The 25,194-nt window shown below is 36.9% G+C and overlaps 1 protein-coding gene across 6 annotated transcripts in view; it reads right to left on the reverse strand.

Moving 5' to 3' along the window:
* Nucleotides 1-25,194, reverse strand: part of CFAP43 (cilia and flagella associated protein 43) — a 104,417-nt gene that overhangs the window by 58,856 nt on the left and 20,367 nt on the right. For all 6 annotated transcript variants that reach the window (XM_046651456.1, XM_046651439.1, XM_046651444.1 and 3 more), the window contains 6 exons: nucleotides 22,543-22,610; nucleotides 21,707-21,838; nucleotides 17,447-17,563; nucleotides 7,711-7,791; nucleotides 4,265-4,413; nucleotides 2,589-2,692 (listed from right to left, as the gene is read on the reverse strand). In XM_046651456.1, coding sequence (XP_046507412.1) covers nucleotides 2,589-2,692; nucleotides 4,265-4,413; nucleotides 7,711-7,791; nucleotides 17,447-17,563; nucleotides 21,707-21,838; nucleotides 22,543-22,610 — 651 coding nt within the window. The remainder of the gene's footprint in view (nucleotides 1-2,588; nucleotides 2,693-4,264; nucleotides 4,414-7,710; nucleotides 7,792-17,446; nucleotides 17,564-21,706; nucleotides 21,839-22,542; nucleotides 22,611-25,194) is intronic.

Raw genomic sequence — 25,194 nt, forward strand, 5'->3', positions numbered from 1 at the left:
TAACAAGGAAGACCAAAGACATCTGACACAAGCAGGGCCTCGACTTTCTTCTCCCGAATCTCACATTTTCTGTTTGTTCCCATCCTCCCTCTTCATCTCCTGACACTTTTGGAGGAACAAAATGTAACCACTTTCCATCTGTGATGTTGAGCCCACACCTGCAATGTCCCGTTAAACTACATTGCTGTCAATCACCTCTTTCTACTTTCTTGTATCTTTTATAGTTTCTTCTATTCAACCCTCAAGACTCTCCTATCTTCAAACTAGGACTTTCCTTTAACCCCACTTACCCACCACAGCCACCATCCAGTTCTCTTTTCTTCACCTCAAAAAAAAAAAAAAAAAAGAGGAGTTGCTGCTCACTGACTTAATGTTCTGATGGCCACTCCCTGTCTAACCTCTTTGTCTCTTTGTTCTAGAGAAGCAGCTCTCCCAGGGTTACCCACTGACTGCGAAATATGTGAGGGCCTCATCCCTCATCCTCACTCCACTCACACTTTTGCCACAATCTACACCTTCATCCAGCCTTCCCTCTTCAAGTTCTTTCTGGAGTGGGTGACTCCCAGTCCTCTCATTACTCTGGCCTGCCCTCAGTTTTCTTCACTGCCTCGTCTTCCTCTGTCCACAACTGCGATGTAAGTGGCTTTTCCCGTCCCTCACTCTGACCAGATATGTTAAAAAATAGAATATTTAGGCAGGACTTGCACCCACTCTGATGTCAGCCACAGGTCCTACCACACTCCCTGTCATCTAATTTACACATTTAGGTTACCTGTTTGGCCTTATCAAGCAATTGGGTTTGCTTCTACTCTATCTTCTTAAGCCATCTCATCCACTTCCACGATTTTAAGAGGAGAATTCTATCATTAAGCCTTGAACTACAAATCTCCATTTCCAAATTTATGCTAAATATTGCCAAATGAAGAGTTCATGGGCTTCAAAACTACAGCACTCATCAGCTCACCCTATTCCTCAATCTGCATAACTTTCTTTTTTCTAGAGTTTTTTCTTCAATTGATGGCATCACAAACTTCCACCATTCAGGATAGAAATTTTGGAGTTATTGCTGATCCCTGCCTTTCACATGTAATCGAATAGCGGGTCCTACCAATTCCAGCACTCACAGCCTTCCCTTTCTTTCTCTTTCCGTGACTCTGGTATGGCTGTGTGCATTGTGGGTAAGAGCATGAGCCCTGAAGCCAGACTTCCCGAGTTTGAGTCCTGGCTCCACCACTCCCCAGCTGTACAATTTTGAAGAAGTACGTAACTTTACTGTGCCTCAGTCACCTCATCTGTAAAATAGGGATACTAGTAGTCTCTACCTCATAAAAGTTGTCTGTAAGAATTAAATACATTAACACATGCCGAGTGCTTAGAATACTGTCTATCACATGGTAAGGAATCCCTCAATAAATGTTGGCTATTGTTATGATTAATATCATCCCTTGCCTAAGCTACTATAAAAGTTTCCTAACTCAACTTTTTTATTCCATTCTCTTGCCTTTCTGCTCCATCCTTCACACTGGTGCCAGAGTCGCCCTCTAAAAACCAAGTCAAATCACGCCAGTCCCGTCTTGAAAACCTCTGATGATGCTCATTAAACCACAGAACAAAGTCCAGACTCCTTTGAGCAATATTCAACACCCTTCGTCTTCTTTCAGACTTTGCTGCCATGGTCATCATCTAGTCAACTCTTCTGTTCACCTGTTACCCCAGATTTCCTACCATTCCACGTGGCTTTGCTCAGACTTTTTCTCAAGCTGGAATACTAATGTGCCCCTCCTCCACTACTTCAGACTCTTAGAGAACTCTCCCCCAAAACTCTGCACCCCTTCTCCGTGCCGCACTTCGCCCCCACTCCTCTCCTCACACCCGGCAGAATTAATGTCTTCTTCCTCTGAACTTACACGGCACACTGCTTATTTCTCCTCCACCAAATTGTCCCCTTGACCTTCCCATGTCCCTACAGGGCCCAGGTTCAGCATTTTACACCTAGACGGCATTCTATTGAACATCAGTAAGTGGATTTTAAAATATATTTTGGGGAAAATGCACATATATATTTGGTACTTAAAGCCAGAAAAAAAGTATTAGTTCTCACTATTTCTCACATATGTGGTACCTCACTTAGCAGATCTGTGATTCACCTCGGCATTTGGATGCATATTACTGGAAAAGCTTGATATCACTTTGTTTAAAGAGGAAACTTTAAAGATGCATGTAATAAAATGTTTTTAGGTATCTTTATTAAATAGAGATCAAATATTATTTTAAAATATATTTCAGGGATAAGACAACTCAATTTCCCTTTGTAATAACATTAGAAATATTTAGCCATTTCATTAATTAATTCATTAACTGATTCAAGATAATTTATTTATCATCAATTATGTACCAAGCAGATGTACCAAAAACCTCTAAATATGATGTGGGAATTCTCCTAAGCAACTTTTAACAGTTATTTGAATGCTTCTCTTTTAGAAAATATGCCACAAATAATTGTTTCACTGTAGCCCCATTTTCACAACCTTAAATTCTTTGGAATAAAGTGACCAATATTTAAAATTAGTAAGCATTCTACATAGTACCTGTGAATCCAAGAATCCGAAATAAACTTGAGGGGTTGGCGTTGATAACAAAGATGTATCCTTCTGATATTCCAACTAGTAGATATCTTCCTCGCTGGTCGTAACTAGAAAAGAAGAAATCTGATTATCAGATTTTACTTGTTTCACTAATAGGATGTAAACAAATTTATTGAATGACAGCACAGAGATACATTCAAAACCAGTCATTCTGACAGTTTATGATTTTTAATATTATCTGACCTTATAAAAGCTGGATGATTACGTGTAAATATAATCATTACATTCTAGGCTGATGCTATTGCCACACTGCGGCTTCCTAGTCCACAGTCAGGAAGATTCAGTAAAGGTGGACAACTATTTCATCGTAAGTGAATGAAATATGACAGCAGAGCTTTCCTGGTATTTCAAGTGGAAATAAGCAATTCTCAAATCAGCGATGCGTGTGACATTTCAGTACCCTTTATTACCAGTACCTGGCAGAGGAGGAAGAATGTCGTGAAATGTTTCTACACCTTCATATAGTTAGAGAAAGTGAGAAATGCAAATTAGGATACAAGAAAGGGATCTGAGAGAGAAGAGGCACCAAAAAGTAAGGTAGAGAGTAAGGTATAAATAGAGGGAGGTTACAGAACCTCCCGCACTGAGCTGGGGGCAGCAGAGCTGGCGGGAACAGCAGAAACCCTGCTCCCCCAGGTGCTGGCTGGGTGGGTGCATTGGGCAAACACTTCTCTTAACCTCTCTGAACCTGGATTCCCTCATTTGTGAAATAGGGACAAGCATAATACCTTTCTGACTGGTGGGGCAAGGACCACATTCAATAAGCTACAAAGTGTGACAGCACCTCAAGCTGTAAAGCAGGGTGCAAATGTCAGTTCTTTTTAATACTTACTGTTATGATAAATTAACAATAGAAAGAATAATAATACACACTCCAAATCCAATATCTCTATGCCGTCTTCTTAAAAGCACTGCTTCAAAAGATTTGAAATCATCTAAATTCCCATCAATATACTGTCTTTTAAAAATAATAGTATATTCATAGAATGGAATACTATGTAGCTGTAAAAAAGAATGAGGAAGTCTTTATGTGTGGCTAGAAAACACTCTCCAAGATATACCATTAAGTGAAAAAAAATGAGGTGCAGAGTATTGTACATGGTTTGCTCCCCTTTAGAGCAACGGTAATGACTCTGGAGCCCAACTGCCTGGGTTCAAACTCCGACATTTGCCATTTACTACCTGTGACATATTAAGCAAGTTATTTAAACTCTTCGTGTCTCCTCCTCATCTGCAATATGGACACAATGCGAGTGTCTATCTTCACTCGTGAAGTTAATACAACAGCAGTGCCTGGCACACTGTAAGTGCTTGATAATTGTTTGTGTAAATAAGAGGAAGTACTTATCTTTTAGCTTGTTTATGGATAAATGTCTCTGGAAAGCAGACATGAGAAACTGGGAAGAGGCTGCCTCCGCAGAGGAGAACCGGGTGTATGGGGACAAAAGTGGGCGGCTTTTCACTACAGGCCCCTCTGTGCTTCTTGAACGTTGAACCAAGTGAGTGTATTAATTTTCAGAACAAGACACGTAAAACTTAAAATTAAATGGAACCGTGGCCTCGCTGGAGTTCTCGACAGACAGGCCTGGAGAAGTTGCCGCAGGGCAGGCAGTACTCACAGGAGGTGCTGGACGGAGGATTCGGAGAGAAAGGCCTTGTGAATTGCCTGAGGGGAGTTGGCATCCCGGATGTCGAGGAAGTGGACAGAGCCACCCTCGGTCCCCACAACCGCAGAGAGGGAGGAGGGAGAGCAAGCCAGAACGGTCGCCTGTGGAAAATAAACCCCTAGAGGCTGAACGTCACTGTGCCGGAAAATGAAGCCTGCTTTCCTACACATAAGGATTCTAGAGTTTATTTGAAAAGCATGCACAATGAGAAGAGTGGTAAGTGTTATGTAGTATTACAAATTCTATACTTAACGTTCCTGAGCTAATTGATTGCATAAGTCAACGGAACCTGTACATCTTATTCTTTTATCCTAAAATTAGAATGATAAAAATAAAAAGGAATTTCTGGAACTTTGATCTGTGGCTTCATTTTAATCCCTAAGTGATTATGACATTATACCAATAATAATGAAAAATAAAATAAATTTAAAATACATTCCTAGCATCTTTTGGACATCTTTATGGAATGTTAGTGGTTTATTAAAATCAGCATTCACCTGCTGGATAATGGTAGGTCCTGGGATCCTCGTATGACTGAGGAAGACTTAAGAAAATAAGCATATTGCTGGACCATGTATTCAGTCACCAAAGAAATGCAACACAGATCCCTGCTTATCTCACAACCATTTACAGAATATGATGTCTAAGAGAATAAATTTGTTTGCATGACACGTAAAGAATCAGATTCATTCCCTTATAATTACACTTTGTAGGTTGTTTTGAATAAAATCATAGAATGTTAGAAATAGAACAGATCGTACGAGATAATCATTTGGCAGAGTAGAAAATAGAGGCCAGGAAAAGAGCAGCAATTTCTCCCAGGATCCCACAGCTGGTGGCAAAGCTCAGATGAGAACTCAGGCATTCTGCCTCATTAGAATTCAGTTTCCCAGTTGAGCAGGTTTTTATTTTATTTTTATTTTACTTTTAAAGTGAAATTTCCAAGGCTTAAACAGGTTGGGTCTTTAGTGGTATCTCAGTGTGAAACTGGAAACAAAATAGTGAGGTTTTTTGTTTGCTTGTTTTAGTTTTTTTTAGAGATTTTTTTTCCTTTTCTTTTTGGTTAGGAAGATTGACCCTGAGCTAACATCTGTTGCCAATCTTCCCCCCTTTTCTTTTCTCCCCAAAGCCCCAGTACATAGTTGTATATCCTAGTTGAAAGTCCTACTTCTTCGGTGTGAGACGCCTCCACAGCATGGCTTGATGAGTGGTGTGTAGGTTCGCACCCAGGATCTGAACTGGAGAACCCTGGGCCGCCAATGCAGAGCACGTGAACTTAAGCACTATGCCAAGCCGGCTCCCTTGTTTTTTTTTTTTTTAACTGAAAGCTTTTAGGGGAGCTCTCAGTGTGTGTGTGTGTGTGTGTGTGTGTTTTCAAAATAATCAGTTGAAATTATCCTCCATTTCATAGCAGTAATGGGCTAGGCTAAAAATGTACAGCAATATCTGGAGGTGTCTTATGTACCCTGGCAGTTGCCATTAAGGGAAGCTGCGAGTGTCCATGTATCCTGCCATCATGGTGCTGGGCCAGGTTCTCTGGGGACGACTGCCTAAAATGTTCATAGGAACAAAGTCCTGGCCACAGGTGGGGACATCTGGCCTCAGCATCGTGGGGTCAGTCCACTTATCAGCTCCCCGCAGGGCAGCAGTATCTTCCAGTGAGGAAAAACCACCGACACTCACCGGTGCAGGCTAAACCATGTGAGGGTACCATGCCTGGTTTGGAGCTCAATGAAGGTTTGTCAATTAATTGTGAAAGTTGTCTGAATCTCTCCCTCTGCTCAGGTGAAGGGAAGATATCTGAAGCAAAAAATGGGGCTTCTGATGGTGCCTCTAGCCCTCCTTAGCCAAGAAGAACAAGGTAAGTCCTGATCACACAGACCCTTGGGTAGGGTTTTAAACATCTATCTGTCTCTTTTCTATAAAAGGAGATGTGATCAGATGAACTTTAAGCTCTCTTCTAGTTACAGTAATTCCAATAGAAATGAATACATATAAGCCTTTGTCACACAGATTATGGAATCTGCTCATATTTCACAGTCTTTTAGGTAAGAATTTATATCTTTACCTTTGGGGTGAGTTTTATTTATCCCATTGAATTATGTATCTTTTACATCTTGTGATCCTTTTATGTGAGGTATAACTTATACTTGAGATTTTAATTCCTATAAAAGGGAAGGATTGTAATTCCTCTACCTATTACCAAGATCCATATCTCATCTAGAATAGCGTAATACAGCAAACGATGATAATTTAAGAAAAAAATAGCATTACCATTGTTTTTTGGTCCTTTTATGTTTTTTAAATATTATTTTATGTAAAATGCTCTGTGAACATGCAGAAATAACAGTATCACCTTGCGGTGGGTGTTGTAAGCAATGGTGGTTTGCCACCCAGCATCCATACACCCTCCTTCTGGAAGATTTCTTGAATATCCATTGAGAAGCCATCTCTCTCTTATTTTCCAGATTGAGTAGAATAGATCTGACTCCCATTTCCAGGGTTGAGCTTAAGCCGATTAGCATTTCTCATCTCCCTGTCCACAGTGATTAGTTCAGGGATGTTATTAAGACATTAGAAGACATTTACTAAGGCTTCTGGAAAGTAGAAACTTCTTTTCCCTTCCTCCTCCTACTGTAGGAGGCTTTCTTCCCTGATGGTCTGAAGTGAGGTTGGCACCTGTGGCATTTGGGTACCACTAAATGAAGCTTAAGATGAAACTAAAGATATAGCATACAGACAGAGAGAAAAACAAGATCCTTGGTAATATCATGTGGGTTGCTGAATCGAACCACATTTGGAACCAGAAAGTTCTATACTTTATAGTTAGTTGATTGAGCCAATAACCCCACTTTTCTATTTTTGGCTCAAACTGGTTAGAGTGGCAATTTTCTTTCATTTCTAACTGATCCCCTTGAGGTTAGATGGGGCCATTTAACTAGTTCTGGCCAAGGGGATGTTTCATTTCTGAGTAAAGGCACTTAATTACTAATTCAAGACCCTCTAGACTCTCTTCCCATAACATGGCACTGAGGAGCTATTAGTTGATGGCGCTTCCATCAGCCTGGCTCCCTGAGAGACTGTGTGGAACAGTGACCCTGCCAATTCACAAAGAACTTATAGCATGAGTGAGATATAAACCACTAGGATTTCAGGAATAACGGCCACCACAGAAAAACTCGTCCTTTCCTAAACACCAATACGGGATCTTATGTCCCACCCCCTGGGCTGTGGAATATACTTTATACACAAGAATTACTCTAAATATATAATGGAAGGATGCAGTAAGGCATCTGTAACAAGTATTTCTGCAGACTATTGACGTGTAAATATGGAAAAGTAGGTTGGATTAGAATTCAATATTTTTTTTAAAGAATCCATTTATAAGGCAGACTTACTGGGGTATTCAGATAAATCCTGCTGACACAGGCACAATCCTCTATATACCAAATACAAACTTCCCCAGAATGTGTGAGTGTCTGTAAAAAAAAGAAAAAGAAAACTCTAAATGGAAAACAAGACTCTGCTATGGAAGCATGTTCTAAATCCCTTTCTAGTACATCAATCACTCTGGTGATTTAGTATAAAATTTCATTTCACTTACATGGATTATAACTACTTTACATTCTCAACATCAATACTTCCAATTTGAACAAATACGAACTATTATCTTTAATACAACTTAAGTAACATATAACAGCTAATGAGGATTAGAAAGTGAAAGATTTTTTTCTCATGTAACACAACTGAGATAAAAGTTACTTGAAAATTCAATGGGATTATTGCCTAGTGAATAAGCCTAAAAATAGGAGATTATACATGGTTATTATTTTAATTAATAGACTGTGTTTTAAGAGCAGTTTTAGGATTACAAAAAATTTGAGCAGAAAGTATGGAGTTGCATTTACCCTTCTCCCCACAGATACATGCAATTTCCCCTGTAATTGACATCTTGCATTAGTGTGGTACATTTGCTACAATTGATGAGCCAATATTGATACACAATTATTGACTAAATCCTAATTTATATTAGGGTTCACTCTTTGTGTTATACGGTCTATGGGTTTTGAAATGTATAATGACATGCACTACCATCACAGTATCATACAGAATATCTCACTGCCCTAAAAATCCTCTGTCTTCCAACTCTCCTTCCTTCCCACCCTCCCTCCCCACTGAACTCCTAGCAACCACTGCCACTTTTTTAATTCAGGTAACATTGGATTATAACATCATATAAGTTTCAGATTCTAAGTCATTATATTTTGATTTTTGTGTGGGTTACATCATATTCACCACCCAAAGACTAATTACAATCCACCACCATACACATGTGCCCTATCACCCCTTTTGCCTGCCTCTCCCCCCGCCTTCCCCTCTGGTAGCCACCAATCTAATCTCTGTATTTACGTGTTGTTTGTTGTTGTTTTTATCTTCTACTTATGAGTGAAATCATATGGTATTTGACCTTCTCCATCTGACATTTCACTCAGCATAATACCCTCAAGGGGTATTATGTCACAAATGGCAAGGTTTCATCTTTTTTATGGCTGAGTAGTGTTCCATTGAGTATATACACCACATCTTCTTTATCATTCATCCCTTGATGGGCACTTAGGTTGTTTCCAAGTCTTGGTTATCATCAATAGCACTGCAATGAGCATAGGGGTGCATGTATATTTACACATTCATGTTTTTATGCTCTTTGGATAAATACCCAGAAGTGGAATGGCTTGATCATATGGTAGTTCTATTCTTAAATTTTTGAGGAATCTCCACACTGTTTTCCATAGTGGAAAACATTCCCACCAGCAGTGTATGAGAGCTCTCTTTTCTCCACATCCTCTCCAACACTTGTTATTTCTAGTCTTGTTAATTATAGCAATTCTGATGGGCGTGAGGTAATAGTTTTGATTTGCATTTCCCTAATAATTAGTGATGTTGAACATCTTTTCATGTGCCTCTGGGCTATCTGTGTATCTTCTTTGGAAAAGTGTCTGTTCAGATCTTTTGCCCATTTTTAAATTGGTTTTTTTGTTTTTTTGTTGTTGAAATGTAAAATTTCTTAACATATTTTGGATATTAACCCCTTATCAGATGTATGGTGTGCAAATATCTTCTCTCAATTGTTAGGTTGTCTTTTTGTTTTGTTGATGGTTTCCTTTGCTGTGCAGAAGCTTTTTAGTTGGATATAGTCCCATTTATTTCTTCTTTTGTTTCCCTTGCCTGGTGAGACATGGTATTCAAAAAGATGCTGCTAAGATTGACGTCAAAAAGCATACTGCCTTCCCAAAAAGTAGAAGTCCAGGACCAGATGGCCTCCCCAGTTAATTCTACCAAACATTCAAAGATTTAATACCTATCCTTCTCAAACTCTTCCAAAAAATTGAAGAGGAGGGGGAAGCTTCCTAACTTGTTCTAAGAGGCCAACATTACCCTGATACCAAAACCAGACAAGCACAACACCAAAAAGAAAATTACAGTCCAATATCACTGATGAACATAGATGCAAAAATCCTCAACAAAATACTGGCAAATTAAATACAAAAATATATTTAAAAGATCATACACCATTATCAAGTGGGATTTATTCCATGGATGCAGAGAAGCTTCAACATCTGCAAATCAATCAACTTGATACACCACATCAACAAAATGAAGAATAAAAATCACATGATCATCTCAATAGATGCAAAGTATTCAATAAGATACAACGTCCATTTATGATAAAAACTCTGAATAAAATGGGTATAGAAGGAAAGTACCTCAATATAATAAAGGCCATATCTGACAAACCCACAGCTAATATAGTCAATGGTGGAAAAGTGAAAGCTATCCTTTTAAGAACAGGAACCAGACAAGGATGCCCACTGTCACCACTCTCATTTAACATCATATTGGAAGTCCTAGCCAGAGAAATCAGGCAAGAAAAAGACATAAAAGGGATCCAATTTGGAAAGGAAGAAGTAAAACTGTCACTATTTGCAGAAGACATGATTGTATACATAGAAAAACCTAAAGAATCCAGCAAAAACCTATTAGAGATAATAAATGAATACAGTAAAGTTGCAGGGTCAACTTTAAATCAAAATAAATAAAATCAACATTAAAAAATCAGTTGTGTTTCTGTACACTAACAACGAAATATCAGAAAGAGAAATTAAGAATACAATCCCATTTACAATCTCAACAAAAAGAATAAAGTACCTAGGAATAAATTTAACCAAAGAGGTAAAAGACCTGCACACTGAAAAGTATAAAACATTGTTGAAAGAAATTGAAGAAGACACAAAGAAATGGAAAGATATTCCATGCTCATGGACTGGAAGAATTCACATAGTTAAGATGTCCATACTTCCTAAAGCAATCTACAGATTCAGTGCAACCCCTAACAAAGTCTGGATGACATTTTTCACAGAAATAGAACAAAGATTCCTAAAATTTATATGGAACAACAAAAGACCTCAAATAGCCAGAGGAATCCTTAGGAAAAAAGAACAAAGCTGGAGGTATCACATTCCCTCATTTCAAAATATAGTACAAAGCTATAGTAATCAAAATAGTATGGTACTAGCACAAAAACAGACACAGAGATGAATGAGACAGAATCAAGAGCCCAGAAATAAACCAACACATCTATGGAAAGATAATTTTTGACAAGGGAGCCAAGAACATATTATAGAGAAAGGAAAGTCTCTTCAATAAATGGCATTGGGCAAACTGGATGGCCACATGCAAAAGAATGAATGTAGTCCATTATCTTACACCATACAGAAAAATTAACTCAAAATAGATTAAAGACTTGAATTAAGACCTGAAATCATAAAACTTCTAGAAGAAAACATAGCCCTTGATCTTTTTACTGTATCCATAGTTTAGCATTTTCCAGAATGGCATATAGAGGGAATCATACAGCCTTCCCAGATTAGCTTCTTTCACTTAGCAATATGCATTTAAGTTTCCTCTATATCTTTTCATGACTTAATAACTCATTTGCACAGAATAATATTCCACTGTGTGGATGTACCACAGTTTGTTTATCCATTCTCCTATTGACAGAGACCTTGGTTGCTTCCCAGTTTTGACAATTATGAATAAAAGTGCTATAAACATTCATGTTCAGGTTTTTGTGTGGGCATAAGTTTTCAACTAATTTGGGTAAATACCAAGAAGATGAGTTTCTGCATCACACGGTAAAGAGTATGTTTAGTTTTATAAGAAACTACCAAACTGTCTTTCAAAGTGGCTGTGCCATTTTGCGTTCCCATGAGCAATGAATGAGAGTTTCTGTTGCTCCACATCCTTGCTAGCACTTGGTATTGTCAGTGTTTTGGATTTTAGACACTATAATAAGTGTGTGGTGGCATCTCACTATTTTAAATTGCAATTCTCTAATGACAAATAATGTTGAACATCTTTTCATGTGCTTATTTTCCATCTGTATATCTTCTGTGGTAAGGTGTTTGTTCAGATCTTTTGTCCATTTTTAATGGGGTTCTTTATTTTCTTATTACTGAGTTTTGAGAGTTCTTTGTATATTTTGGATACTGATTCTTTATCAGATATATGCTTAGCAAAGATATTTCTCCCAGTCTGTCATCTATCTTTTCGTTTTCTTAATAGTGTCTTCACAGAGCAGAACTTTTAAATTTTAATGAAGTCCAACTTCTCAATTTTTTCTTTCATGGATTGTGTTTTTGGTGTTGTATCTAAAAAGTCATTGCTGAACCCAAGGTCACTTATATTTTATGTTTATGTTACCTTTGAGGAGTTTTATAGTTTCACATTTTATATTTAGGTCTATAATTCATTTGAGTTAATTTTTATAAAAGATGTAAGACCTGTGACTAGATTTTTTTTTTTGCCCCTGGATGTTCAGTTGCTCCTGAACTATTTGATGAAAAGACTATCCTTTCTCACTTGAATTGCTTTTGCACCTTTGTCAAAGGTCAGTTGACTATATTCATGTGGGTCTATTCCTAGGCTCTTGGTTCTATTCCATTGATCTATTTGTCTATTCTTTCAGCAATACTATACAATCTTGATTACTGTATCTTTACAGTAAATCTTGAAGTCAGGTAGTGGTAGTCCTACACTTGTTCTTCTCCTTCAATATTGTGTTGGATATTCTGGGTCTTTTGCCTCTCCATATAACTTTAGAATCAGTTTATTGATATCCCACAAAACAACTTGCTGGGATTTTGATTGGGATTGCATTGAATCTATAGGTCAAGTTGGAAAGAACTGATATCTTGACAATATTGAGTCTTCTCATCTACTTACATGGAATATTTATCCATTTGTTTAGATCTTGTTTGATTTCTTTCATCAGAGTTTTGTGGTTTTTCTCATGTAGATGTACATACAGTTATGTGTCCTTAACAATGGGTTTACGTGCTGAGAAATATGTTGTTAGGTGATTTTGTTGTTGTGTGAACATCACAAAGTGTATTTAAACAAACCTAGATGGCATAGCCTACTACACATGTAGGATATATGGTATTAATCTTATGGAATCACCATCATATATGTGATATGTCATTGACTGAAACATTATTATGTAGTGCATGACTATATTTTGTTAGATTTACACCTATTATATTTTTTTGGTGCTAATGTAAATGGTATTGTGTTTTAAATTTCAAATTCCAATTGTTCACTACTGGCATACAAGAAAGCAATTAATTTTTGTATATTAAACTTGTATCTTGCAACTTTGCTATAGTCACTTAGTTCCAGGAGTATTCTTCATTGATTCTCTGGGATTTTCTACATAGACAATCAGGTCATCTGAGAACAAAGACAGTTTTATTTCTTCCTTCCTAATCTGTATATCTTTTATTTTCTTTTCATGTCTTATTGCATTAGCTAGGACTTCTAGGATGTTGAATAGGAGTTTTCATCGTTATCATGCTAGCTGTGAATTTTTTTATACACCTGCTTTATCAGATTGAGGAAATTCCCCTCTATTCCTAGTTTACTGAGAGTTTCTTTCTTTTTTTTTTGTTTAATCATGAATGGGTGTTGGATTTTGTCAAATGGTTCTTATGCATCTCTTGATATGATCATGTGATTTTTCTTCTTTAGCCTGTTGATGCAATGGATTACATTAATTCATTTTTGAATGTTGCACTAGCCTTGCATACCTGGAATAGATCTGACTCGGTTGTGGTGTATAATCCTTTTTATATATTGTTAGGTTCAATTTGTTAATATTTTGTTGAGGATTTTTGCATGTATGTTCATGAGAGATATTAGCCTGTAGTTTTCTTTTCTTGTAATGTTTTTTGTCTGGTTTTGGTATTAAGGTGATGCTGGTCTCACAGAATAAGTTAGGAAATATTCCCTCTGTTTCTATATTTTGGAAAAGATTATAGAAAACTGAGAGAATGTCTTCCTTAAATGTCTACTAGAATTCACCATTAACCCTTTTTGGCCTGGTGCTTTCTGTTATGAAGATTATTATTAATTATTGATTCAATTTCTTTAATAGATATAGGCTTATTCAGATTACCTATTTCTCCTTGTGTGAGTTTTGGTAGATTGTGTCTTTCAAGGAATTGGTCCATTTCATCTAGGTTATCAAATTTGTGGGCACAGAGTTATTCATAATATTCCTTTACTATCCTTTTAACGTCCATTAGTTAGTTAGTAGTTAGGGGTTAATAGTGACGACCTCTGCTCCATTTCTGATATTAGTAATTTGTATCTTCTCTCTCTCTCTCTCTTTTTAGTTAACCTGGCTAGAGGTTTATCAATTTTATTGATCTTTTTGAAGAACCAGCTTTTGGTTTCTTAGATTTTCTCTGTTCATTTCCTATCTTCAGTTTCACTGCATTCTACTCTAGTTTTTATTATTTCTTTTCTTCTGCTTACTTTGGATTTAATTTGTTCTCTTTTTTTCTATTTCCTAAACTGGGAGAGTAGATTACTGATTTTAAACTTTCTTCTTTTCTAGTATATGCAATCAATACTACAAATTTCCCTCTAAGCACTATTTTTACTGCAAAATCTCCTACATTTTGGGAAGTTGTATTTTCATTTACATTTAGTTCAAAATTTTTAATTACTCTCGAGATTTCTTTGAAACAGGTGTTATTTAGAAGTATATTATCTAATGTCCACATATTTTGGGGTTTTCCAGCTATCTTTCTGTTATTGATTTTTAATTTATTTCCATGTGGCTTGAGAACTTACTTTGTATGATTTCCATTATTTTAAAATGGTTAAAGTATGTTTTATGACCAACAATATGATCTATTTTTGTGGTCAGTCCATGTGAGCTTGAGAAGAATGTGTATTATGCTATTGTTTGATGCAGTAGTCTATAGATGTCAATTAGATCTAGTTAGTTGATGGTACAACTATGTCCATACTGATTTTGATCTTCTACCTGCTGGTTCTGTCTCTCTGAAGAATTTCTTTTAACATTTCTTGCAGGGCATGTCTACTGACAAATTCTCTCCATTTTTATTTGTCTGAGAAGGTGTTTCTCTTTCACTTTTGAAGGTTAACTTTGCTGGATACAGAATTCTATATTGGTGACTTTTTTCTTTCAACATTTTAGATATTTCACTCTACTCTTGCTTGCATGATTTCTGAAGAGAGGTCCAAATCTCATCCTTGTTCCTCCAAGGGCATGGTTTTATTTTCTCTCTGGATTCTTTCAAAATTTTCACTTTGTCTTTGAATTTTCTGCAGTTTGAATATGAAATGCTTGGGTGTAGATTTTTTCTTTTGGTGACAAAGATTGGCCCGGAGCTAACACCTGTTGCCAATCTTCCTCTTTTTGCTTGAGGAAGAGTGGCCCTGAGCTAACATCTGTGGCCATCTTTCTCCATTTTGTATGTGGGACACCACCACAGCATGGCTTGATAAGTGGTGTATGTCCATGCCCAGGATCTGAACCTGTGAACCCAGGCTGCTGAAGCAGAGCATGCCAAGCTTAACCACTATGCCACTGGGCCCACCTCTAGATGTTTTTGGTATATATCCTGCTAGGTGTTCTCTGAGCTTCCTAGATCTGTAGTTTGGTGTCTATCATTAATTTTGAAAAATTCTCAGCCATTATTATTTCAAACATTTCCTCTGTTCCTTCTCCTCTTTCTTCTCCTTCTGGTATTCCTATTATGTATATGCTACATCTTTTGTAATTGATAGTCCCATGGTTCTTGGGTATTCTGTTCTTTCCTTTTCATTCTTTTCTTCTCTTTGCATTTCAGTGCTGGAAGTTTCTATTGACATTTCTTCAAGCTCATTAATTCTTTCCTTGGCCATATTCAATTTATTGATGAGTCCAGCAAAGGCATTCTTCATTTCTGTTACATTGTGTTTGATTCCTAGCATTACTTCTTTATTCTTTCTTAGAGTTTCCATATCTCTGCTTATACTACTTAGTTGTTCTTGCAGGTTGTCCACTGGTTCCATAAAAACTCTCAGTATATTAATCATAATTGTTTTAAATTTCTGGCCTGATATCCCAACATCTCTGTCCTATCTGAGTCTGGTTCTGATGCTCACTCTGTCTCTGTTAACTGTGGTTTTTGTCTTTTAGTATGCCTTGTAATTTTTGTCGAAAACTGGACATGATGTACTGGATAAAGGGATTTGAATTAAATAGCTTGTGTTATGAGATTTTATGTTTATCTGGTTAGGAGTTAGACTGTGTTTACTGTTTGCTATAGCTACATATGTTAGAAACTAAAATTTCCTCTGGTGTCCTTTTTGTCTCCTCTGTCATCTTCGGATTTCCCATGAGTCTTCTTTTTTTGCTTTTGGTGAGGAAGATTGGTCCTGAGCTAACTTCTGTTGCCAATCTTCCTCTTTTTGCTTGAGGAACATTGTCCCTGAGCTAACATTTGTGCCAATCTTCCTCTATTTTGTATGTGAGATGCCACCACAGCATGGCTTGATGAGCAGTGTGTAGGTCTGTGCCTGGGATCTGAACCCATGAACCCTGGGCCCACTGAAGCAGAGCATGCGAATCTAACCACTATGCAACTGTGCCGGTCCACCCATGAGACTTCTTCAATCAGGTCTGAGATATGCAGATTTTTCAGTTATAATGACCCTGGTACTGGCTCCAGTGGCGGTTCCTACTTCTGGGCATCTGCTCCAGTAACCTGTGATTCTCTATATCAGCCTGTCTGTCTCTATAATTTTGGGGGCAGTGGTTTGCCTTATGTCCTCAATTTTCTGATGGATCTAAAAAGAATTGTTGATATTAAATTTGTTCAGCTCTTTACTTGTTGTGAGGCTCCTTACATGCTGGACTGAAAGCCAAAGTTCATATCGTTAATTTTTACAAATAACTTTTACTCTTTCACAAGATCAAGACTGGAAAGCAGCTTAAAGTAACTACAATGTGATACAACTTAAGTTCTGTGTCTTGAATCCTAGGGAGTGGGTAACATGAAAATGTTGACAAGTATCTAAATCCTAAATGTGAAAATCTTGTATGAAATTTTTTATTGAGTTGAAACAACCATAAGAATAGATATAATTGTTATCAGAGAACATCTGGAAGAAAAATCATATAATCAGATAATAAAATAATTCAATATTGGAAGAAACATTGTGTTATCTATTCCACAGTCTGTGTATTTTTTTATTTGCTAGAACTCCAAAAATCTTAATGAATTTCCTAATAAATCATATGAAAAGTGAAATATGTTTCTTGAGATCAACAAAAAGTTAAATGAAAAGAAACTTTTTTCTTTTCTAAAAGTAAAGGGTGTTTTTTTTTTCCTAAGTAGACTGAATTTATGTCTTGTGCATGGCAATTATTTCATTTTCATCCTCAGATGGGGCTGCATCACTCTGAAAGAGGGTAAATACAAATAGTTTAATGAGTGTTGATGACTCATTAGCAATGAATGGGTTTAGAGATCTAGCTTGGAAAGCTTGGATGGTGAATACAAATGGGATGGCTCCTAAGATTTCTATTGCTTTGGCTGTTTTCAGAGACTTAATATGAAGTCATTCTGACCGGGGAGTAGATTTAATGATGGAAGTGGTTGGCATTTCTACCGCATCTTCAAGAATGCTCTCTGCCTCCTATTTGCCTTAGGTTGCGCATGAACTTCCAAAATCTCACCTTTAAATCCTACTGTGAAACAGTAAAATATTCCTTACCATGCAGTATTCATTTCCAGGTGTAATAAAGTCAATTGCCTGAAATTTTCCATCACAAGCATCTAGGACTTTATCAAAGGTTGGCTCCTCACCAAAAGTGTAAATATTAACAGATCCCTGTTAAACATACCGAAAAGAAAAGAAAAGAAAAAGAATGTAATTGTTGCATGTGCAGTTCAACAAACATTTATTAAATGCCTACTGTGAGAAAGGCACTGTGTGGGAAAAGGTGATGGGAAATTAGAGATCAACGCAGTAAGGTCTTGACCTTGAGAAGCTTAAAATCTAGATGCTTAATTTGTTTATTGATTGAGTCATTCATCATTTAAAATAACCAATAAGTAAAACTTTCTTCTTTTCTCCACTTCCAGGATTTGTTTTTTAAGTTATAAAATGTGACATAACACTTTTTCCTGACTTCAAAAATAATGTATATTTATGCAGAAAATTTGGAAAATGTGGGAAACCAGTAAAGTTGTTAAGATGAACTAAATCCTGTCACATACTAGACCTTGGTGGACACTAAAAAAGTTATAAGTAAGCCTTTGTGGAAATTGTGGAGATATGGCTGAAGGTGTTACTTTATGACTTGGTTATCATCCTCAGCTCCCAAATTCACCTCTCACAAAAACTTATCCTGTAAGTTACATATGTCTGCCACGTAACTGTAATATGGTGTGGCCACTTAACTAGCAATAAGAAGTCTGCTTTCAACTGATGACAAGTTCTTCAAGTTTACTTGAGTTAAACACAAATATTTTTGTTGTTATCTAAAAAAAATACAACTCTGTAGAGTCTAAAATTTGGTAGATATTTACTAATTTTATGTTTCAGTCATTCCTTCAACAAACTTTGAGTGGATACTTTATGCCAGGCACTGCTCTGGATGTTGGAGCTACATCAGATGACAAAACAAGACAAAAGCTTTGCTCTCCTCGTGGAGTTTACATTCTACTGGGAGATTTGGACAAAAAATAAGATGTCTAAATAAGATACATGGTAAGTTAAAAAGTAATGATTCTAAGAAGAAAAAAAATAATGCAGGGAAAGAGGATATTATGTGGCAAAAGATGAGGGTGAAATTTTAACCTGAGTGTCCAAGAAAGGATTTACAGGGAAGGTGATTCTAGAGAAAAGGCTGGAAGGAAATGAGGAAAGGATTCATGTGGATTTTGTGGGAAAGCATTCCAGACAGAGGAATGAGCCAGTGCAAAGACTCTGAGGGAGGAGCATGCCTGGTGACTTCAAAAAAACAGCACAATGGCCAGTATGATGGGAGCAGGGTGAATAAGAAGCAGAGTGGTGAGAGATAAGGCCAGGGTGGGGAGTGGAGTCCACATCGTGGAGGGCCTTGTAAAGCATAGTGAGGATGTTGGCCGTTACTCAGAATGACATGGGAAATCACTGGAGGGCTCTGAGAAGAAAAGAGGCATGCTTTTTTCATTTTGACTGCTATGTTGAGGATACATCCTTTATTCTATCATGTACTGAGAAAAGTATATTAAAATCTCCCATTGAGATTATAATTTTGTTTCTCCTGTCATTTTGTCATGTTTTGCTTTATATATTGAGGTTATTTTATTTGGTACATACATATTTTAAACATTTATATATTCCTGATGAATTTAACCTCTTACTATTCTAAAATAAGCCCATTTATCTTTAGTAATGACAATTGCCTAAAAGTCTATTTTGTCTAATATTAATATATCTCCACTTGCTTTCTTCTGGTAATGTTTGCATGACATCTCTTTCTCCATCTTTTTAATTACTTTTAATTTTTAAATTTACTTTCAATGTTACTGTATTTTTAATTTTTATGTACTTTCAATCCTATTGTACCCTTATGCTTTAGATATGTCACTTGTAAACAGCACAGTTGGGTTTTGCTTGTTTTTTTCTTAATCAAGGATGGCAATCTTTGCCTTTTAACTAGATGAATTATTCTGTTTTTTACTTTTATTGTAATTACTAATACATTTGAGTAACCATTACATTTTAATTTATGCTTTCTACTGTCTTACTTGTTTTGTCTGTTCTCTTCTCTCTTTTCTTACCTTGTTTTGCATTGATTTTTTAAGAAATTTCACTTTCCCCCTCCATAGTGTGGAAATTTCATCTACTGATTCAGTTCTTTTGGTGGTTACCTTAGAAGTTACAACATGCATACTTAATTTATAAACACCAAAGCTTGCTTAAAACCTTTTCTCTCCTCCTGGGTAACAGAATAAACCTGAAACACTTTGTTCTATTTACTCCTTTGCCTCCAACTTACAGTACTGCTTTCTGGAATTTTAATTTAATGTTATATTAAAAACCAACTTCACATTATTTTTGCTGTTTTATACTGTCAGTGTTCATTAACATTTCTCCACACATTTACTACTGCTCTTCATTCTTCTTGCATCACAGTCCTTCCATTTGGGATCATTTTCCTTCTGTCTGAAGTACATTCTTTAGAATTTTCTCTAGTGATGGTCTGCTGCTGGCAAACCCAGTTTTGGAGTGTCTAAAAATGTCTTTTTTCACCCCTGTGAAAAAAGTCTTTTCACTGGGTATAGAATTCCTGGTGGTAGTTAGCTTATTTCACTACATCAGGGGTCAGCAAACTTTTTCTATAAATGGACAGAGGGTAAATATGTCAGGCTTTTCAGGCCATGTGGTCTCTCACAACTGCTTAACTCCACCATTGTGGTGTGAAAAGCAGCCAAAGACAATACATAAATGAATGGGTGTGACTGTGTTCCAATAAAACTTTATTTACAAAACAAGCAGCAGGCTGGTTTCGGCCCATGGGGCCATAGTTTGCTGATGTGGAAAATATCATTCCACTAATTCTTACTTACAACATTGCCATAGAGAAGTCACTCATTAGTCTAAGTCAAATTCCTTTCAAATAATGTTTTTCTCTCTGCTTTTAAGATTTTCTTTGTCTTTTGTTTTCAACAATTTCACTTTGTTAAATATAGGTGTGGATTTTTTTTATGTATCATGCTTGGGATTCACTGGGCCTCTTGAATCTCTAAATTTATGTTTTTTAAACAGCTCTGGAAAATATCTCTCTAAATATTGCCTCTGCCCCACTCTCTCTCCTCTCTGGGATTCCAATCAAACTTATGTTAGATCTTTTCATTGTATCATGTCTGTTACCCTCCCTTCTGTATTATCCTATCCTTCTGGACTGCTTTCTGGATAACTTCTTCTGATCTATTCTCCAGTTCATGAATTCTCTCTTTGACTGTGTCCAATCTGCTTTCAGACATATTCATTTAATTTTTGATGTCTTAGCATATTTTTCTTTGGTAGAAATTCTGTTTGGTTCTTTCTCTCTTCTGTTATGTTACATTTTTTGTTGTTTCCTGTTCTCCACAGATATTTTAAGTTTGTCATTTATTAAAACGTGGTTAGCACAGCTGTTTTAACTTCTGGTAATTACCAGAAACTTAAGTCTTTCTATATTTAAAATAAGTTTCTTTTAGACAGAAAATCATTGAACTCTACTTATAATCCATCTAAAGTCATAGCTGAATAATATAAACTGTTGCTAATCCTGACCTTTGAGGTTCACTCCATTAATTAGGAGTCTTCCTAACAATATAATTGAGGTAGACATTTGGTTACATCTTGCATTTATTCCCCTCTCTTTTTCTCTTACAGAACCCATATATTCCTTAGAGAACCACTCGTGGTCCCAATCTCAGTCCATATTTGGGTGGGTTGACTCTACCCATGGTCCTAGGGTAGGCATGTGACTTAGGACTGGCCAATCAGAGATTAGAATCTCTCTGGACGGAGTAATTGACCCAGGAGTGAGGAGGTGACTCCAGTTAGTACAATGAGTCTAGATTCCAGGACATCTTTTTCTAGCTGGTTTCTTTCGACCAGGGTCACCAAGAGGACAGAAATATAAACTGGAATTGCAGGAGGCTCTCTTGACAGCACAGGGGAGAATCTGCATGGGACGGGAGGCAGCAGAGAAGAAACAGACCCAAGAGATGGCAGAAAAATAAGGCCAGTGGCATCCAGGAAACTCCTGAAATCAGATCAACTCCCTGCCCTTTTAGTTACATGCACAAAAACAAATAAAAAACCCTTTGTTATTTAGGTCCTTCAAACTGGGTATTTTTTCATTTGCAACCTAAAGAGTTCTGACTAGTACAGTATCATTATGCAGCACACTCTGCTCCTCATTCCTGTCATGCAATGATGATAATAGTAATATTTGAAAATTGCATATCAAGAAATCACCATCTAGCATACCTTGTCTGTTTGAATCAGTAACATTTTGTAACTGGGAGAAAACATTATATGATCCACAGGCTCTTCAACCTCAAGAAAATTCTCTACTTTGTAATTTGAATCTTTAATAATAAAAGAATACACAATGCCATCCTAGAGACCAAAAACAATGAGATAAATGCAGAAAATCAGTCTCAGTCAATGCATAGTACACTTTCCTCATCAGACAAGCTAACTTTATTTTTGGAATCACCATCTATGTTTACATTATCTAGAATGCCGTGTCTTTTTACCTTCATTTAGGCAACTTTTAACCATATTTCCTGGTCAAGTTTCTATTTTATCTCTTTTATGACATACTTTTTCAATTACCTAAAATTTTACTGCTCTCTCCTTTCTTTGAACTTCTCTAGCATCTATCTTTTTACCACATTCTTCACTATACAGGAGGTGGGGCAAATGAGGCAGAGTTTATTATGTGGCTTGTACATAGCAGTCTCCTTACTTCAAAGGATACTAGCCTTAATGTATGTTATTTGATCATTATTATGTGCATTTCTTAACTCCTTAAATGACCCAAAAGTAGGGAGCGTGCTGTTTATTTTTAAAATTTATTTTTGCTTATTTGCAATAAGATAAATATATGGTAGTTCATTATACCGTTCTCTCTACTTTTGTATATATTTGAAATTCTTCATAATAAAAAGTTCTATAATAGCTTCCAAAAGGAAATAGTTTTAATTAATAATCTGACACAACCTGACATTCCAAATTATGGCTCATAATAGTAAATGGCTACATGTGGAAATTGTATATTTTCTTGAAAGCAATTAATTTTGAAGAAAAAAATACATTACAACTCCAGAAGCAAGCACGCCTCCCTTCTGATATGCCATGGTGACTGGACTGATCAGACTTCTCCCTTCTTTTGGAAAAGAAAAACAAGGTAAAACAGGTGACACACAATTAAAATTGCAATACAAATTAATCTCATTTGCTTTCCTAGGACTATTCATTCCTTTGTAGTTCTTTCTAAAAGTGAACTTCATATTAGAATATGTGCTTTGATGCCTCCCAAAAAATCACTAAGAAAGCTGCTTAGCAATGATTACTGATGTAAATCACACAAAGTTTTTAAAGAAATTTTTTCTTAGAGGTATGCTTTTTTTGGTAAGGAAGATTGGCCCTGAGCTAATATCTGTTACCAATCTTCCTCTTTTTTTTTTCTCCCCAAAACCCCAGGACATAGTTGTATATCCTAGTTGTAAGTCATTCTAGTTCTATGTGGAATGCAGCCGCGGCACAGCCTGATGAGCGGTGTGTAGGTCCACACCCAGGATCCGAACTGGTGAACTCCAGGCCATGGAAGCAGAGTGCACAAATCCAACCACTACGCCACTGGGCCGGCCCCCACACAAATTTTTTTAAGTTCTGTATCATCAGATCTATGTAACTAACTTTGTAGAATTATATAGTAAATATATTTTATATTTTTAGGAAAGCATTGTCAGAGACTTTAAGAGAACAGCAAAAAAACAAACTAAAACTATATTATTATTATCAAGCTGTATACTTAAGATTTGTACATTTTATAACATGAAAACTTATATCTCAGTAAATAAAGCATGGTAGATAAAAGAAAGTAAAAAGAAAAAAATGTTCTATAAGAGCATGCGTTATTAATAAAATATCCTTGGATGTTGTACATCTGAAACTAACATAATATTATGTGTTAATTATAGCTTAGTAAAAAAATATTGCCCTTGGGGGAAAATAACAAAAGTATATTACCTTTTATGTAGATAAATCATAAGAACTACAAGATCAAATGCTCAGAAGTCATGCATCAAATTACTTGTGTACTGTGCATTATGTGCTTGGCATTTTGCCAGATGCTAAGGTACATGCTGTCCTTTCCCTCAAGGGCTATTTGCCTCCCAGCAGCCCCTTCTTTTCCAACCACACTGCCACTAGAGTCCAGGTTCTTATGACTCCTGCGCTAGTGTAAGTTCCTGCTGTTCCTATGGCCACTTGCTTCTAGGATTGTCCTTTTCTGAATGATGGCTAATTAATCTCCCCAAGCACAAGTCCAGCTGGGGTGCATTCCCATTCAGGAGTTTTTGATATTTGCCCACTGTCAACTGAATTATGGATAAATGCCTTAGCTGGACAATCAAGGTCGGATATGGTATAGATGTCCTTTCGTTCCCCACCACCCCTGCGTAACACTTGATGCTGTAGACAAACTGGACCACTTCTTGTGTCTCAGCCTTCCCCATGATTTCCTGTCTGCACAGGTATCGTTGCCAAAAATTCCACTTACCCTCATCTCTGCCTGTGAACCCATCCTTCAAGGGCCATTTCTTATTTATTTATTTATTTATTTAGAGGAAGATTAGCCCTGAGTTAACATCTGCTTCCAATCCTCCTCTTTTTGCTGAGGAAGACTGGCCCTGAGCTAACATCCATGCCCATCTTCCTCTACTTTATATGTGGGACATCTACCACAGCATGGCTTGCCAAGCAGTGCATAGGTCTGCACCTGGGATCTGAACGAGTGAACCCCAGGCCGCCAAAGCAGAACATGAGAACTTAACAACTGTGTCACCGGGCTGTCAAAGGCCATTTCAAATGCCACATTTAAAATGACTTAGCTAGGCCTGTTTCCCTCATCTGAATTCCCATTGCATTTTGTGAAGTTCTCCCTTAATGAAATCATTTTAATCTACCTGGCTATAACTATCTGTCTACTTGTCTTATTCTCTTCAATAAAATATAAATCCCTTGAGGGTGGAGCTTATGAGATTACAGTCATGCACCACATAACAAACTTTCGGTCAATGACAGACCACATATACAACGGTGGTCCCGTAAGATTAGTGCCACATAGCCTAGGTGTGTAGTAGGCTATACCATGTGGGTTTGTGTAAGTGCACTCTATGATGTTTGCACAACAGCAAAATCACCCAATGACACATTTCTCAGAATGTGTCCCCATCATTAAGTGATGCATGACTATATTTGCCATCTATGTCAATTCTGAGCCACCTTGCTTAGTGACTTCCACATTGTAGAGGCTAGATAAATATTTATTTGAAAGCATTTATAATAAACTACGAAAATTATTAGAAATAGTATACAGGAAGGAAATAGTGAACAATATAAGACTACACATGATCAAGTCCTAAATCATGCATAACATATTACGAGTGTGATAGGAGTTGGGAAATGAGAAACACTGTTTCATAATTCATTTACAAACACATATAGGTGCTAATTTACTCTGTAGCAATCTCTAGGATTAAACTTTGGAGCCACAGGATGAGGAAAACACAGTTCCTCACTTCAAAGAATTGATGACTAGTAGGAAAGACAGACATGTAGCTGGGGCATTGTGAAAGCATGGGATGAGGCTCTGACACAGCAGTGTCTGAAGGAACTCCAGACGTGGGCACCGAATTCTGCACGAAAGTTGAGGTGAGGACAAGGAAGGCTCCACACAGAGGATA

Source organism: Equus quagga, chromosome 2 (genome assembly GCF_021613505.1).
Source record: "Equus quagga isolate Etosha38 chromosome 2, UCLA_HA_Equagga_1.0, whole genome shotgun sequence".
In the NCBI taxonomy this organism is placed as follows: Eukaryota; Metazoa; Chordata; class Mammalia; order Perissodactyla; family Equidae; genus Equus; species Equus quagga.